The following is a 16,605-nucleotide window of genomic DNA, read 5'->3' on the forward strand; positions in this document are numbered from 1 at the left end:
TATATAGAATACCTTCTAATAAAAGAAATAGTTGCAGATAGCCTAACTAAACCTCTTACTAGTCCAAACTTCTAGATATATATAAATTATCTTAGTATATAATAAGCATTCCAAAATTTAGCAAAAGCATATAATTAAAGATGTCCGAACGGACATATTCGATTATATAATACTAAGTTAAGGAATTGCACTAAGATAGTAGCTAAGATAGAATTATACTACTAGGCTATAGAACTACCTTTCTACACTTAATAGAATCTTAAAAGATCTAGGGAAATGTATATAGTCTATTCTRTCCTAAGTAGGAGTGTTAGAAAGTGCAGTTATAGAATAGCTATACATCTAACATAATAGAGAGCTAAGTAGCTATAAGGTCACATAACTCTATATAGGGTAAAATCTCTTCTTAGGAGATAGAGACACATCTCTAGATAATAAACTCAATTAACACATTAGTTCCTACTTTTAAGTACTACCTGTTAGAGACAGTAAGCTAGTTAAAGATTAAGTTACTCTTGTACTCCACCTCTAAAATTCCGCGAACCTCCGACTAATATTTAWCAGGAGCTATTATTAAGTACGCTATTACTACTTCTTTAGTTTAATAGCTATAATATTAATAAAGTTATTACGCTATCGCTAGTATTATAAATAAGGCTAGAGCTCTACGTAGAGCGCTTCTAAAAGTAGCGGTTTAGACGGCTTAAATTAGTCTCTTTTAAGCTAGTAACTACGCTCGTCCGGCTCTTAACTTAAGAGGCTAACTAGCCGTTACTATTAAAGAGCAACATATTATAAAGGTCCGTTAATTAAGAGGTAATCTATAGCCGTTCTACGGAGTAATATATCCTCTCGCTTTTCGCTACGCTAGTAGTAATACCGCCTATTAAGTGCGTAATCCTCTAGCTATTCTATTTACTATAGTAATATAAGCCTAATAACTGTTATATAGTAGCCGTAGCTAATACGAAGATAAGGATTAGCCTCCGAATACGGATCTCCTATATTCTTAATGCTATCGACGAGAGTAAGGTGCCTTAAGGGGAACACGGTATTACGGAATAATCCCGTAGGGACTCCCCGTAGCGATAATCCCGTATAGGAAAGGCCGCTAGGGATAAATAAGATAGGGAAGGCCGTAGGACTAGTAATCTTATATAGACACGCGACGTTAGGATAGAGCGGGCAGGATAGGATCGCTAAGAGCGTAACTAGGTTAGATAATCTAGGTACTAAGCCGAGCGCTCCTCCTAGTACTACTTAGACTAACTAGACGCCCTACCTAAGCGCTTAGAGCGCTTACGCTCGGATTGCTTAGATAGCTTACCTTTATAGTTAGTATATATAGAAGCGATATAATCCCCTATAGAGCACATCGCGTACAACTTACTATTTTATCTTACTTATTAGAATAGAACATCCTACTTTACTTTACTTTATAGACTTCCTACAAGCTCTAACCCGATCCCGCCTAGCTTAGCCGTCTAGCTTAGCTTAGTAAGATTATCGAGATATTTACATTTTAATAGCTTTATACGCCCTTAAGGATGTCTAACTAACGAAGCGTTCGGGGAATACCCGCCCCTAGCGAAGTAGGAACTACCCGGTCCGACCGAACCTAGCGAGCTAGTAACGGCACTATTAATACGTTAGCTAATTAGATTAGCAACGACTCCCTTAAGGTTAGGAAACCTAAGTTCTATTATAGGGAACGCGATAAGTTCGATCTTTAGGTCGTCTAGTTAGATATGTACTTTATATTTAACCCTATAACGGATAACTTAAAACCTATCTTTATAATAACCTTCTTAAGAGGACGTGCCTAATACTAGGTTAAACTATTCCTTCGAACCTATCTAGATAGCAACGGATAAGACGATAGTAAAGGAGTGTTCGCTAGCTATAAGAGTCTTAAGGCTAAGATAAAGAGCGTGTTTAGAATCTCTAACGAGATATCTACTACCGTTTAGATTATCTAACACTTAACTTAGAAGACCTCTACTACCGAATACGCCGCTAAGTTCTAGGAATATACCTAACTTACGGATTAGGACGACGAGGCCCTTTAGGTTATATACCGACGAGGACTAAAGGACTCTATTAAAGACGAACTTATGCGTAATAGACGAGCTATTAACGATATAGAAGGATTAGTTAAGGTCTCGATCGATATCGACGATAAGCTCTACGAGAGAGCCCTAGAAAAGCGATACGACTCTAAACCCGCCGGAAAAGTAGGCTATCTTCCCTATAAAGATAATAGACCGAAGGGGAATAACTTCGTCTTATATAGGAACCGCTAGCTAAAGGACGACTATAGTCTATAACTAATAGAGCTCGACGTAACCTAGTAAGGTCGTCGATTTATAGGAAAGGGCAAAGGAAAGCCTAAGAATTTAGGAAGCATAACTTATTATATATATAGCAAGGAAGGCTATATTATAAGAAACTACCGCGATAAGAAGTAGGTATATCGCGCACAGTTTAATATAATATAACGAAAAGACGACGTAGATCGAGGAACTAAGAAAGGACCCTCGACGAGTAATAAACTAATTACACCCCCTAACGATAAAGGATTACCCGAATAGGAATCCCTTCTAAAGATAGAAGACGAACTACGTCCGTCTTAGGAACGACCTTTAATACTTTAGCGTATCCGGAGACTCCTCGACGAGCGGGATAGTCTAGAAAACCAACTCTAAGAGGTCCTCGATACGTAACGAGGCCTCCGCGACGACTACCTTACTACCGGAAATATCGAGAGTCTTAGATAATATAATACTCTCGGCTAATACGCTATCTAGCTTAGCGAGTAAGGGAAGAACCTCGAGAACATCTATTAGGAACTACGATAGAAGCTACGAGAAAGAAAGGAAACTAGGCTTATCGGAATAATAGCTAGACGAGTTCTATATAATATCGGGAAGGAGTAGCGTAACGGATACGGAAGCCTTTACTAGCGATTCTATTACGACGACACCTATAACACTTATATGCCCTCTAAAAGGGACGTAGGGTTTTAGCCGTCCGCGCTACGCGGATCGGTATACCCGCGCCCTAAGGATAATAATAAGATAACCTAGCTCGATAAAGAAAGAGACGAACCCTATTCCGAGAATAAGGAAAACTATCCTCCCGTACTTAGCGACGAGGACGAATTAGACGAGTTAGTAGAACGTTCCGAATTAGAAGAAACCTCCTCTAAATATAACGGAAATAACGACACCTTCGATACCGACGAGGAATCCGATCTAGAAGTGCTTTACTTTACCGTAGACGCACCCTTACTAATAATAAAGATAGTTAAATATATAGCGACGAACTTCGAGAATATCTTCCCGCTCGTTAAGGGAAGACGCTACCTTAACCCTATTAAGTTAGACGCTATGTTTATTAGCATTCGCGCTATATTCTAGACATATCGACGTATTAAAGTTAACTACGACTTTAGCACGTTAGTTATAAAAATGATTCTAATTAGGAGTATTATCTTACTATATAGGTATATTACCCCTAACGACTAAGTAGTTAGTAAGGAGATAAGATAGGCCGTTCGCAACCTCGGAGAAAGATATCGCTTAGTATAGCGATATTAGTTAGAATTTGCCTATAACGATATAGCGAGAGAATAACAACTCGCTATAATAGTAAAAGATACGGAACGAAAGATCTACGCGTAGCTAGCTAAAGAAGCTAGCAAAACCTAGTTAGGAAAAGGATCGGCTCTTAGGGAATAAGCGTCCCTAGAGAGTACTATAACACCGAAAAAGCTTAAGTATTAATAATAGTCTTCCGAACATAGATTATCGTTAATAGGTATCGGCTATAAGCTATAATAGATTCCGGAGCGAGCGGGAACTTTACCTCCGAATTATTTGTTATACGATATAGGATCGCTACCTAGCGCAAGAAGATAGGGTATAAATTAATCGCGGTCGACGGATTATCCTTACCTAGCGTAGAGCGAGAGACGATACCGCTACTACTTACTATCTAACGGCACTATAAGAAAATTGTCTTAGATGTTACTAACATAGCTAGTTATAATATCGTTCTAGGCATACCTTAGTTAAGAAAGCACAACCTAGTTATCGACTAGAGAAGAGGAGTACTTATATTCGAGTAATACGACTACGTAGTCGATATTCTACCTACGCACCGGTAGCGTACGGTAGTAGATAAGACTAGGAGATAGCTAAACTATATATAGCTCTAGTCGGATAGGACCGGAAAGCCGGATCTAGCTCGGATAGACATTCCTAAGGGTTAGGGAAGTTACTAGATTACGAGTAGTAATAGAAGTTACGCACTATCTAACATTCCTAAAGAGTATTAGAAATAGAAGCGACTCTTTTAGAAAGAGGAAGGACTAGACGCCCTACTTAAATACTAACCCTAGGACTACTAAATTAATATTTAGCCCGGTAAAGAAGCCCTATAGGGACCTATATATTCGCTATCTACTAAGGAGCTATAAGCTCTAGACGAATAGCTAAAGGAGAAGTTAGCAAAAGGATAGATCTATAAGTCTACTTCGTTAGTAGGATCTCCTATCCTCTTTATTCCTAAACTAAACGGGAAACTACAACTCGTTATAGACTATAAACGTCTTAACGAGGTTACTATTAAGAATAGATATCTATTACCTAATATCGAAGAGAGTTAAGACAGACTTATAGGAGCGGACTAGTTTACTAAGATCGATCTATAAGACGCCTTCTATACTATTCGTATAGCGAAAGGCGAGGAATATAAGACTATATTTAGGACGCGCTACGGACTATACGAGTTCCTCGTTATGCTAATAGGATTAATAAATGCGCCGGCGTCCTACTAGGATCTCGTTAACGAGACCCTCCGAGACTTACTCGACGTATATATTATTACCTATATAGAAGATATTCTCGTCTATACTAAAGGAGAACTCGGTAACTATATTAAATAAGTCTAAGACGTCTTCTAGCGACTTATAGACGTTAGATTTAAAATAGCATCTAAGAAATGCGAGTTCTATAAAAAGGAGGTTAAATTCCTTAAATTTATTATTAGTATAAAAGGAATCCGCATCGACCTTAAAAAGACGGAGTTAATCTATAGCTAGCTACTACTTAAGAACGTTAAGGATATATAATCGTTCCTTAGACTAGCTAACTATAACCGGAAATTTATTAAGGACTACTCTAAGATCGCGAAACTACTTATAGAGCTTACGAAGAAAGATAATAAATAGACCTAAACAACCTAATATTAGACGGCTTTCTAGACACTAAAGGACCTATATATATCTATACCGACACTTTAGCTCTTCGATATTACGAAGGAGGTAATTATCGAGACTAATACTTCCGATATAGTAATAGGAGCGTACCTTATATAAGAACACGATAGAAGTAGGCACCTAGTAGCCTACTATTCTAGAAAGATAATATCCGTAGAAGAGAATTACGATATATATAATAAGGAACTTCTTACGATTGTCGTAGTACTACTATACTAGAGAGTTTATACGGAAGGAGCACCTAAGCTTACGATTCTTTCTAATTATAAGAATCTAACTTACTTTACTATAACGAAGTTACTAACCCGAAGGCAGGCCCGCTAGTCGGAGCTACTTAGTTAGTATAAGTTCGAAATCCGGTATACTCTAGGAAAGGATAATAGTCGAGCCGACGTACTAAGCCGACGAAGTAACTATATAGACGGGAAGGAACCCGTACGATAACGAGTACTAAAGGCGAATCCTAACGGGAGCCTTAGTTTAGACTTAAAGGAATTTAACTATATTATATAAATGCTATAGGATACCGAAGAACAGTTCCCTATTAGCTAAGGCAAATACTAGGTCCCGAAGAACCGAGAAGAAGAGTATATCCGACAATATTATAACTATCCGTAATACGGACACCTAGGAACGACTAAGACGGTAGAACTTATTTAGAGAAGTTTTAGCTTTCCGCAAATGCGCTAGCGCGTTCTTAAATACATTAAACGCTACGAATATTGCTAACGAAATAAAGCTAAACGACACGCTAAGTATAGGCACATTTAGTTTAGGATACTACTAAAGCAACCCTAGAACGAAGTTACGATAGACTTTATAACTAAACTACCGATCTTAGAAGATCGAGCTACTAAGGTTAACTACGATATAATACTCGTTATAGTTAATCGACTTACTAAATATACACATTTTATTCCTACTAGTAAAACTTTTACCGTAGAGTAGCTCGGACACCTTATTATAGACAGACTTATTCGATACTACGGATTCCCTAAGGTCTTTATTACCGATAGAGATAAGCTCTTTACCTCTAACTACTAGAAGACACTTATCGGAACCCTCGGAATTAAATATAAGCTATCGATAGTATACTACCCCGAGACGGATAGACAAATAGAGCGAATAAATTAGATACTAGAATAATACCTCTAGCATTATATTAATTACGCATAAGACAACTAGACCGCACTACTGCTAATAGCATAACTCGCGCTTAACAACTAGCAATCGGATACGACGAAAACTACGCTATTCTTTTTAAACTATAGTCGAAATCCGAACCTTTTCGGAGAACCTTCGTTATACCCGTAGGCCGAACGGGCTATAATTACATCTAAGGACCTTAAGAATCTCTATACGGAACTAGAAAACAGGATCCTAGATTCGTAAAAGACTATAGCTACGCCGCGAAACGCTAAACGAAAAATARCACCTTAGCTAAAGAAGGGGGATAAGGTCTACCTCCTTATAAAAAACCTAAAGATAAGAAGGAAGACTAAGAAATTAGATTAAGTTAAGGTCGGGCTATTTTTAATTAACGAACTACGAGGACTAGTTAACTACCGCCTTAAACTACCGCTTAACGTAAAGATCTACCCGACGTTTTATATCTTATTATTAGAACCCGTAGACGCCGATACTCCGTACTAAACTACGTTTTACTTCTAGCCGGAAGAATAAGACACCTAGGAAGTCGAGAAGATCCTAGAATAATAAGGTTAGGAATATTTAGTTAAATAGAAAGGATTCGACGAATCGGAAAATACCTAGTATTATAAGAAAGACCTTAAGAGCTACTACTAGCTTCTTAAACAGTTCTACTAGATAAGCTAGAAGCCTCTTAGAAAGGATCCGAAATACCTCTAATAACCGCCTAATCCTTAGGAGTTAACTTAAAAACGTCGGAGAAGGTAAAGGGATTCTCCGAAACTTCTATACCCGACTCGATCTCGGAGGAGAGGAAACGAGCCTTAATAGCCTTAGCCTCCTCTAACTTATCTAACTCCTCTACGATAGCATCGTCGGTACGACGCTCTACTAACCGTAACTGCTTTCGAAGACGCACCTTACGTATCTTTAACTTTATTTCCTCCTCCTTAATACGCTCGATATCGATACGGAGCTAGTCGCGTATATCGCGTAGTTTTTCCTATTTAGGACGCGACACCTTTACGTCGTAGTCCTTATAACCTTTCCGAATATACTCGGAATACTTCCTAGACCTAGGGCCTACGATATACTTCTTCCTTAGACCTACGAGCGATTTCTTAGTATTACGATAGTTTAAATAGGGCGCTATTTCGAATCTAGAAGCTTCGGTTTCTTCGGTAAGACGAGTCCGACGTTTATAGGAGGAAGAGGACATATTTACGAATTTACGAGAAGGAAGGTTATTATAGTTAAGTAAGCTCTAGGACGGAGCTAGGCTAGAAGGGAGATAGTATTACGGAATAATCCCGTAGGGACTCCCCGTAGCGATAATCCCGTATAGGAAAGGCCGCTAGGGATAAATAAGATAGGGAAGGCCGTAGAACTAGTAATCTTATATAGACACGCGACGTTAGGATAGAGCGGGCAGGATAGGATCGCTAAGAGCGTAACTAGGTTAGATAATCTAGGTGCTAAGCCGAGCGCTCCTCCTAGTACTACTTAGACTAACTAGACGCCCTATCTAAGCGCTTAGAGCGCTCGCGCTCGGATTGCTTAAATAGCTTACCTTTATAGTTAGTATATATAGAAGCGATATAATCCCCTATAGAGCATATCGCGTACAACTTACTATTTTATCTTACTTATTAGAATAGAATATCCTACTTTACTTTACTTTATAGACTTCCTATAAGCTCTAACCCGATCCCGCCTAGCTTAGCCGTCTAGCTTAGCTTAGTAAGATTATCGAGATATTTACATCTTAACACACGGTTACTAGTAGTAATATATTAGCTCRAACTAAATTATTACGAAACCGGTTAATAAGCTACGGAGGCTTCGTATAGCCTCGTCTACCGAATATAACCTTTAGAGCGTTTCGATAATCGGATAAATACCTCCGCTATTTAAGGATACGCTACTCCGCTTACCGTAGGTTCTTACGGCGGAGCTTCTTAGCCTTATCCTTATCTATATTCGTAACTATCTTACGGAGCTAGCTAGCCTTTATCGAGCTAGCTACGGTAATAGTGCTAGCGTTCGCTTTTATACGCTTCTAAGCCTATTATATAATATCTATACTCTTAAATTTACGCTTATACTCTTAACTAAGGTATACCTAAGCTATAGTAGACTACGTAGCGATAGCCTTAGCTTATTTCGTTAGTAAAGATAAGAACGGATTAAAGCTAGAGCCGTCGCCGTCGCTTAGAATTAGTATCTTTAGATACTATTAGCGCTACTCTTTACGCTCTTTTACTAAGCTAAATTACTATTATAATATCCGTAGACTAAGGGTAACCGCTTCGTAATAAACTAGTAGCGGAGGTATCGGTATTAGCGTACCGTTTAGCTATCGCTCGAAAGAGCTCTAAGAACGAGGGCTCTAAGAATAATTAGCCGTATCTATCGAATATATAGTAGCTAACGGTTAGCTACTATATAGCGAATTAAATATCTATAACTCGGTAAGCTCTATATCTATATTAATATTACGCTCTTCTTTAAGCCTCCGCTATTATTAAGACTATATAAGGCCGTAGTTAGCTCGAATAAAGGTAATAGGAACGGCTATATTAACTAGCTAAATTCCGCTCTTTTTAAAGCCTTAACGAACGTTCGAAATACTAAAGGCCTTCGTTCGAATCGAATATAGGCTAGCTATAAACTTAGTAATACTAAACTTACTAACCCCGTAGTATATATAGTTTATAACCGCCTTCCGATAATAGTACTTATATTACTAGAATAATATAACGTCTAGAGGCTACATAAAATAGCTAGTATAAGGCTAGAGCCCCTATACCTTAATTTAGTATATAGTTATAAAGTTAATAAACTACTTAAAGGTATAAGAGCCGTAGTTATTATATAGTAAAACCCTCTATTACTCTAGGTCCTCTAGCCTTATCTACTCCTTAAAATAAATAATATACTCTATAGCTGTCTTATCTATTATATAGCTAGTATCGCTTCTTAATATTAGGAAGTTAGAGACCGCTATTAAGCTATCCGGTATCTATTTAGCCTATATCGTTTTAGCCTTTATAATAAACTAAGGCTAGATAGCTATACCGTACGGATTAATTGTCTTAATAATAGTAATATAAGAGCGATTAAGCTTACTCGCTAACTAGGCCCTTCTCTTTCTATCTATTATTACTACCTACTTACATCCTCTAATACTAATATAGAAGCTAGTTTTATTAAAGTTCTAGAGGTTCTATAGCCTTACTCCGAGCCTTAATAATATAGCTTTAAACCTCCGAAACTACGACCGTATTACGTCCGGCTAGTAAGCCTCCTTTCGCTACTTCTTAAGCGGCTTACTTTTAACCTTAGATAGGTAGTAGCGCTTTAGAAACCTTTCTAACTATCCTTTACCGAACGGCTCTACCGTAGAGCCCTTTAGTAACGTCCTCTAAAGTATAGATATTACTACCTATATTACTAGCTCTACTAGTAGGAATATATTAAGCCGGTTACGCTCTCTATAATACTCCGCTAGCGCTACTTCTATTGCCTTATCTAGCTTTAAATTCGTAGGTTCTCTTTCTAAGAGGGGTAGACGGCTAGTAAGGCGACGGTAATAGCGGTCGTAAAGGCGCTTCGGTATTACTTCTAACTACTTTATTTATTAGTAACCGGATCCTTTATCTATTAATAGCTATTAATAGCTATTAACAGCTATTAAGTATCTTTAAAACTATCGTAATTAAGACGGTAGGGCCCTCTACGTTCTACTGCTTATCGTACGCGTAGATAAGGCGTAAAATTACGCATTTATTACGCTACTTTTTAGTTAGCTATATAGCCTTCGGCCTACCTATTATACCTCTACGAAAAAACACGTTTTTAACGAAATAGTGTTAATAATAAGACGAAGGTATATATAAGAACTATAGAGTCGAGGTTTTAGCGTATAGCTTACTAAAATTTAGACCTTAGCGTTTAGTCGAAAACCCCGAGGATACGAGGGGCTAGTAAGACTATTAAAGCCCCGGATAGTTTTATTAAGTAGGTTATAATACCTCCGCGGACCTCCACATTTTCGTCTCGATTAACTACGACGATAATTAATTTAGAATACTACTACTACGGACTTAAATCCCGCTCTAAATAGCTTAAAATTACTATAATACCTAGTAGTCTACCGTCTCTTATCTTAAGGAAGGCCTAGAGGGTATAAATAATAGGGATATTAAGATAACCTTAACCCTAAAAAAGGGCTAGGTCTATTAGGGTTATTAGGATTATTGTTATATACGCTTCGGCGGCGTACTAGACACTTAATTTTCGGCTATTTCGATAATATCGTCCTTTGTAATTACTACGGGGAAAAACACGTATGTTAGGTAATGTTATAGGTAGAACATAGGCTGTAGGCCAAAGTTTAGTAAGTAGCAATGTCCAGCGAATGATAAAGCCCTAGCGACCCTACATGTTACAACTGACTTGATAAAGAGGGAACCTACGTGCTCAAACCTACGTGCTCAAACCTACGTGCTCAAACCTACGTGGCAAAAGCTACAAATATGTAAGAAGCCGCAAAAGCCACAGGAAAAGAAATAGCAGCGGCTCGATAGCCCGCCCCGCCTCGCGACGCAAAACCGAGGCGGCCTTTTCCCCTAAGGGTTGATGAATTCCACGCAGTGAATTAACAGCTATGCCCATAGACGGCTTACCCTAGGCAGGCATGAAAATAGGGCGAAGTCACGGAGAGTCGAAGTTATCGTCGAACAATCCTGCCCGCTTTCTACCGTTCTGTAATCCTTGTTGCAGGAAGGTATCAAACAGTCGTTGGTAAATCTGGTACTCAGGGGGTCGGCAATCCTCACTTCCCTCCGGCCTTGCTCGATCTAGACCAGCAGCATCTTCCTAGAAAGGACTGCACAGCTGCATATGCAGCTATCTTGCTCTGCAGAGTCCGGTCCGCCTTGCGCGTGCGAGTAATGGGTTACTGCACACTGACGACGACGACGCCGACTTCCACCGATTGATCGGATTATCCCGACACTTTCTGATATCGGAGGAGGTACAGTGAAATGTACGAGTGAGAAGGAACCAAAATCCCTCACAGCGAGAGCAATCACGTGTGCTTGTTCACGAGGTATATATATATGAGCTTCCTTCTCGCTGAATCGGAAGCGGATCATCACATCGTTTCCTCCCTCTCATTCGATCATATCCTCATCCGACCATGGTGAACATGCGTTTTCTTCCACTGGCAGCAAGCGTAGCAGCAGTGCAAGGCTTCGCCGTGACCCTACCAGGCGCGCAGACTCCGATCATCGACCTTGAAATCCACATTCACAATGACCATGGGCCGGGTGGATTGTTGGGTGGAATGTCAGAAGGCATTTCCTCAGACATGCCTTCCGACATGTCTACATTTGAGGGACCAAGCGAGTATGCGGTTAGTGGCCAGTATGATCGAGGTCTTGTTGAGTTTGTTACACCGAACGGCAATACTGAAGTCATTGCGGGCGTGGCAAACAATGGCAATGCCTTGATCAGTTACTGGAATGGTACCTGGTGGCCTGAATTTTACCAACCTTACAAACCTTACAATGCGGGCGGCAATTTCAACAGGTGGGTTCTGCTACCATACGATACCGCGTTCACAATAACTGATGGGAAGCTATTAGATCTCTGAGTATGTACGCGATCAACGAGACCGTGTACATCACCGGCGTTACTATGAGCGGAAATTTGGTACTCAAAACCTTCCGAGACAAAGTCTTCTACCCAAAGCAGATCAGCTGGATTCTGCTCGACGAAGTACAATGCGTTGGAACGCCCGCCCTAGCCAGTCACGACAACAAGACCTTGAGCATTGTTGCAAGGACTCAATCTGGGGGGGCTCATTCACAAGTTGTACGGCATCAACACCGACTTGCAATCTGACGGGGCTCCGTTTAAATCCAAGACTTTTGATGCCAACCCAGCACTGATTGTTCGCCCGAACGGTGTCATTGTCGCATTTGCGAATGACGCAAACGGCACTCTTTTTTACATCGAGCTGGAAAGAAGGGGGCTCGTGGTCTGAGTGGAACAGTCTGGGAGWGAACTTCACGGGAAGTCCATCTACCAATGTAGGCACCTCGATCGTTTGTCCGCTGATGAATCTTGCTAATCAAACGATTGTAGTGGGTCGGGCCTCGAGCCGATATACTCGTTATCGGGAAAGACGGAGCTCTCTACTCAAGGTACTATAACTCAACTGGCGACCTAGTCCCTTGGATCGTCGGCAATAAGGTCGGCGCTACAGGGACGGGAAGTATCAGCTACTGGGACATTGGCGATCAGCACACCTCGTTTTACTACAATACAAGGTCCAGCCCAGAAGTTCAGGTCCGTAATGGCGAAAAGGTCACGCACCACGGCAGACTCGACGGTGCAGTCATTGCAACTCCGGCTAGCAACGCCTGGAATCTTAATGGTAAGAAGCTTATCCAGATCTGGGCACCTGGCATGGACGGTGGTCTTTACACAAAGACCTACCAGAATGGAGCAYGGTCCGGTTGGACGAGGTATTACTATGGATTGAAAAATTGATGTTCTCGAGCGACAAGCTTGGAGTGTCAAATGTGCACAATCGCTTTTGCCATTGCGCATATTCAGGTTGCAGTGGGGCTTATGCGAGGACACATGTGTCAGGGTGTGGTATGAGGATGAAATCCGCTTTGGCTTTTGCTTTGAACCGAGCTTTCTCATAGATAGCTTGCTCATATCAGATTGACGGATTTAACACTCTGTGGCGTGGACAGTCGATTGGTATTCAACTTGCTAGAGAAATGCTGAGTCCACACTATATTCAGTACCCGTATTTTTATGCAGTGATCGCAGAAATAGTTTGCTGGAGCGGACACCCTCGTAGCGGCGATGCAAAAGGATCCCCATCTCAGAGTAAGAAATGACTCCCTCACCCCATTCAGTCTCCGCTGTGTTATTTGAGATCCAGCAGAAGGTGATCAGTCTCCGGATCAAAACAAATGGTATGGCTAGCACATTATCTCTACACTTTCGCAGGCTTCCGTGATCCGATATGTCCTCATATCGACAGCTTTGGAGATTACACGTCAATCTCCAATATACAACAGGCAACAATGTACCTCTATTAAGGCAGTGAACAGGAGCCGGCTACAAAATCAACGCTTTGTTCGTGTCCTTGCCTTAGCCATACCCGCAGCATTGGATCTCTCGAGGGCGAACATGCACCAACCACCAAAGATATATCAGTACATGGCAGTCTCGCCGCCAACAACATCATTGTCTTGAAAGACGTACCCCATCCAAGATGCAGTAATGTTCTCGGCTCCGCCTCTTGCGGTGTACGACAATTCAAGTACTTTAGCCTTGCCGGACGGTAGCAAACCTTATGCGATTTGTGTGGGAACTGTGCGTGTATAGCCTTGCCCGAGTACAGCGTTTACGCGTCTGCGATGGCTAGTGTCCCTTCCGTCCGTTGCATCCGTGACGTTCCATTGATTAGTATGCTGCGAAGGATGCGGAAGCCAACCGTCAACTTACCATCCATCGACTAACCGCGAACCCGAGGTGCGCTGCGAGAAGTTCAAAGCAGACACTTGTGATTGTAGCCAAAGCGACAGCTCTTCGACAAGCCTTAGTATGTCAAGACAGATTCAATGTAGCATAGGAGACACTTTGCGGCTGGGACTCCAAAGGAATGGCATGCATGAGGACGCTGTACCAGACCACCCAGTGTAACCAGTGTACAGTTGTCATTGTGATGCAGCTGCAAGAAGCTTCGTCAATTGTGATGCGGCGGCAAGAAGCTTCGCCAACTATGACCCGTTATGCATTAGTGGCGTATAAGGTGAGTGAAGCACCTAGCACTCTCGGCAACATCGGGCTTGGCGTGCATGTGATAGGCATCAGTGCAGAAGTCGCACAACGCCGCAAAGTCTTGCAGCGGCTCATGTTGAAATGTCTCGTGCGAGTCGCAGCGAATCATGCTTCCATAAACCTGGTCCGCGTTTTGAAGAAGGATCTAGGCGTAGAGCATTATTATTGAGAAGCACCGTCGGAAAAGGAGAATTCAGGGGCTCAAGTCTGATATCTATGACCATCCACGACCGGATGATGTGTTCGAAGCTCGCAATACTTGGGACACAATGCTCCGCACGTCTGCATGTCCGAATCTTTTACTAAGTACACATGGCAGCGAAGCTAATCGCAGCACCCACGAACCAAAGCGATGCCCGAATCTCCGTGATTGCCCTGTCAGCTTCRGGTGCGTCGTGGAACGCACCTAGTAGGAGTTCGCCGGTAAGTCCTTGGGCAAACGGAGACCATTGCCCGCGGGCACGCGAGTCATGACACAAGTTGCAGGATTCTGCCCGTCATGTGGCCCAACAACGCTTTTATCCAATAGGAGGCAGCAGCAATACATAGCTAGAATCTTGCACGAACCATAGCGCCGATTCGCCGCTGGGGGCATTAACTTAGGGCATGGTCAGGTGCTGGACTATTGTAGTACTGCTACAAGTCCTGATCCGCCTCCGCTCTCGAGACCGCATGGCCTGCATCCGCGCCTCCTTCAGCTTCTTATCACATCATATTGTCCGACTGAGAGAACTCACTCCTCCGAGGAGATTACCATTTTCGATTGCATATAATACAGTCGCTCATGCCGGTAAGTACCCACGCATCAGTACCTTCCTCACCTTTGATCTTTCGCCTTCACTTGTCCGCCTCCAACCATCAACATACGTACATTCTCCATTCTGTGCTACACCGTGCTGGTGTCGGCCGTCATCGCCACGGATATCACAGTGCACAAGGCTCGACGCTATGCCAGAACTGCCGGAGACGACGTTTCCTGCCTAGGTAGGCGACAAAGCCAATACATAGATGCTGCAGGCCCGTATGACCTTTCCAATCTCGAGTACTTCTACTCCGCCGGGATTACCAACAAAGGCACACGCGATATCGTAGCTGCCTTTTCCAGTCGGGGAGAACCTCCTGACCTTTGCGGTGCCGCGCTTGGCTCAAGTACAACATGCTATAATTACGACGAACAGATTATATCAGGTGCTATATGGCGGACGCAAACTGGAGCCGCAGCTGTATTGCCACTCCAAACAAAGCCAAATCAGTCGGCCACATGGATCACGCTAAGGACGAGCTCTTCTAGGACATGAGTAACACGACCGAGAAGATGGACACGGCCAAAGAGTGCCGCCCGGATACGAACAACGAAGCAATAAGGTGCATCGCCCGGTCGCGTCCATCACACGTTAATGGCTATTTCAATGGCAAGGTAAGTGTCTATGAAAACACAAATAGCGGAATACTAGAAGGCTGACTCTAGATGCAGACGTACCTTGTTAAGACGTCCGACTTCGACCGGGCGACATTCTTCGCTTTAAAAACAGAAGAGGAGAGATTTCGCTACTTCGAAGAGCGCGTGGACATAATCTGGGACTTTTTTACCTGGCAGCGGTGATGCTAAAGACGTAGGGTCTGCGTCGTAAAAGAAATCCCAACTATTGTATGTCGAAGCGGTATATAGCAAAGGTCTGCTTCTTGTTGCTCCAGGAGCTGGCCGATCGAGCCGACTCTCCTCTCARCTGTGGAGAACAGTTGCCGTTTTGGGAGAGAGATCCAAGGACTGCTCTGGACTGCGAAGGATGTATATAAGTACTTGATGTGGTCTGTCTTTCCATGTTGCTTGACCGTGTCCGTGCAAGGCGGCTGAAAAGATTCGTCCTTTTCTGGCGCTTGCAGCTATCACTCGAGCACTGAATGGTCTTCCCAGAAACTCGGTCTGATTTCCAGGGAGCACCGCCGGCGGCATGACAACACCAGTTCGATTCATCATCGCAAGCCATTGCTCGATGGAAGTAATGGGTTTGTAGTCGTCCGGCATCGGCCCATGAATGTCTTCGTTCCACATAGTCTAGCAGCCGCCATGTCGGGATACTTTACCTGACATGTACCTCAGCATGCCGTAATATACCTTGGTAAGTCAACGGGACCCTGGACATGTCATTGACTTCAGGGTCGCGACGTCGAAGCTTGAGGTGGCAGCTGCTGCAACCTCGTTTCCAGTCTTACCGTCGTAACACTCGGAGTTTGCTGTCGAGACAGCCCCTTCATTGACAGTATTGATTACTGCCCTTCCTTGTTGAAGTGGACGCCAACGA

General features: G+C 42.3%; 3 protein-coding genes; all 3 read left to right on the forward strand.

Moving 5' to 3' along the window:
• Nucleotides 1–11,642: 11,642 nt before the first annotated feature.
• RCC_05310 (uncharacterized protein) lies at nucleotides 11,643–12,340 on the forward strand (the record flags this gene model as incomplete). XM_023770581.1 has 2 exons in its annotated part: nucleotides 11,643–12,025; nucleotides 12,082–12,340. The coding sequence occupies 2 exons, from the start codon at nucleotides 11,643–11,645 to the stop codon at nucleotides 12,338–12,340; spliced, it is 642 nt and encodes a 213-aa protein (XP_023626349.1).
• Nucleotides 12,341–12,423: 83 nt separating this feature from the next.
• On the forward strand, nucleotides 12,424–12,991 carry RCC_05311 (uncharacterized protein; the record flags this gene model as incomplete). XM_023770582.1 has 2 exons in its annotated part: nucleotides 12,424–12,528; nucleotides 12,584–12,991. 2 exons carry the CDS (start codon nucleotides 12,424–12,426, stop codon nucleotides 12,989–12,991), a joined length of 513 nt encoding a protein of 170 aa, XP_023626350.1.
• Nucleotides 12,992–15,086: 2,095 nt separating this feature from the next.
• RCC_05312 (uncharacterized protein) lies at nucleotides 15,087–15,905 on the forward strand (the record flags this gene model as incomplete). XM_023770583.1 has 3 exons in its annotated part: nucleotides 15,087–15,092; nucleotides 15,594–15,719; nucleotides 15,777–15,905. 3 exons carry the CDS (start codon nucleotides 15,087–15,089, stop codon nucleotides 15,903–15,905), a joined length of 261 nt encoding a protein of 86 aa, XP_023626351.1.
• Nucleotides 15,906–16,605: the final 700 nt, after the last annotated feature.

The sequence above is a fragment of the Ramularia collo-cygni genome, assembly GCF_900074925.1.
Source record: "Ramularia collo-cygni strain URUG2 genome assembly, contig: RCC_scaffold07, whole genome shotgun sequence".
Classification (NCBI taxonomy): domain Eukaryota; kingdom Fungi; phylum Ascomycota; class Dothideomycetes; order Mycosphaerellales; family Mycosphaerellaceae; genus Ramularia; species Ramularia collo-cygni.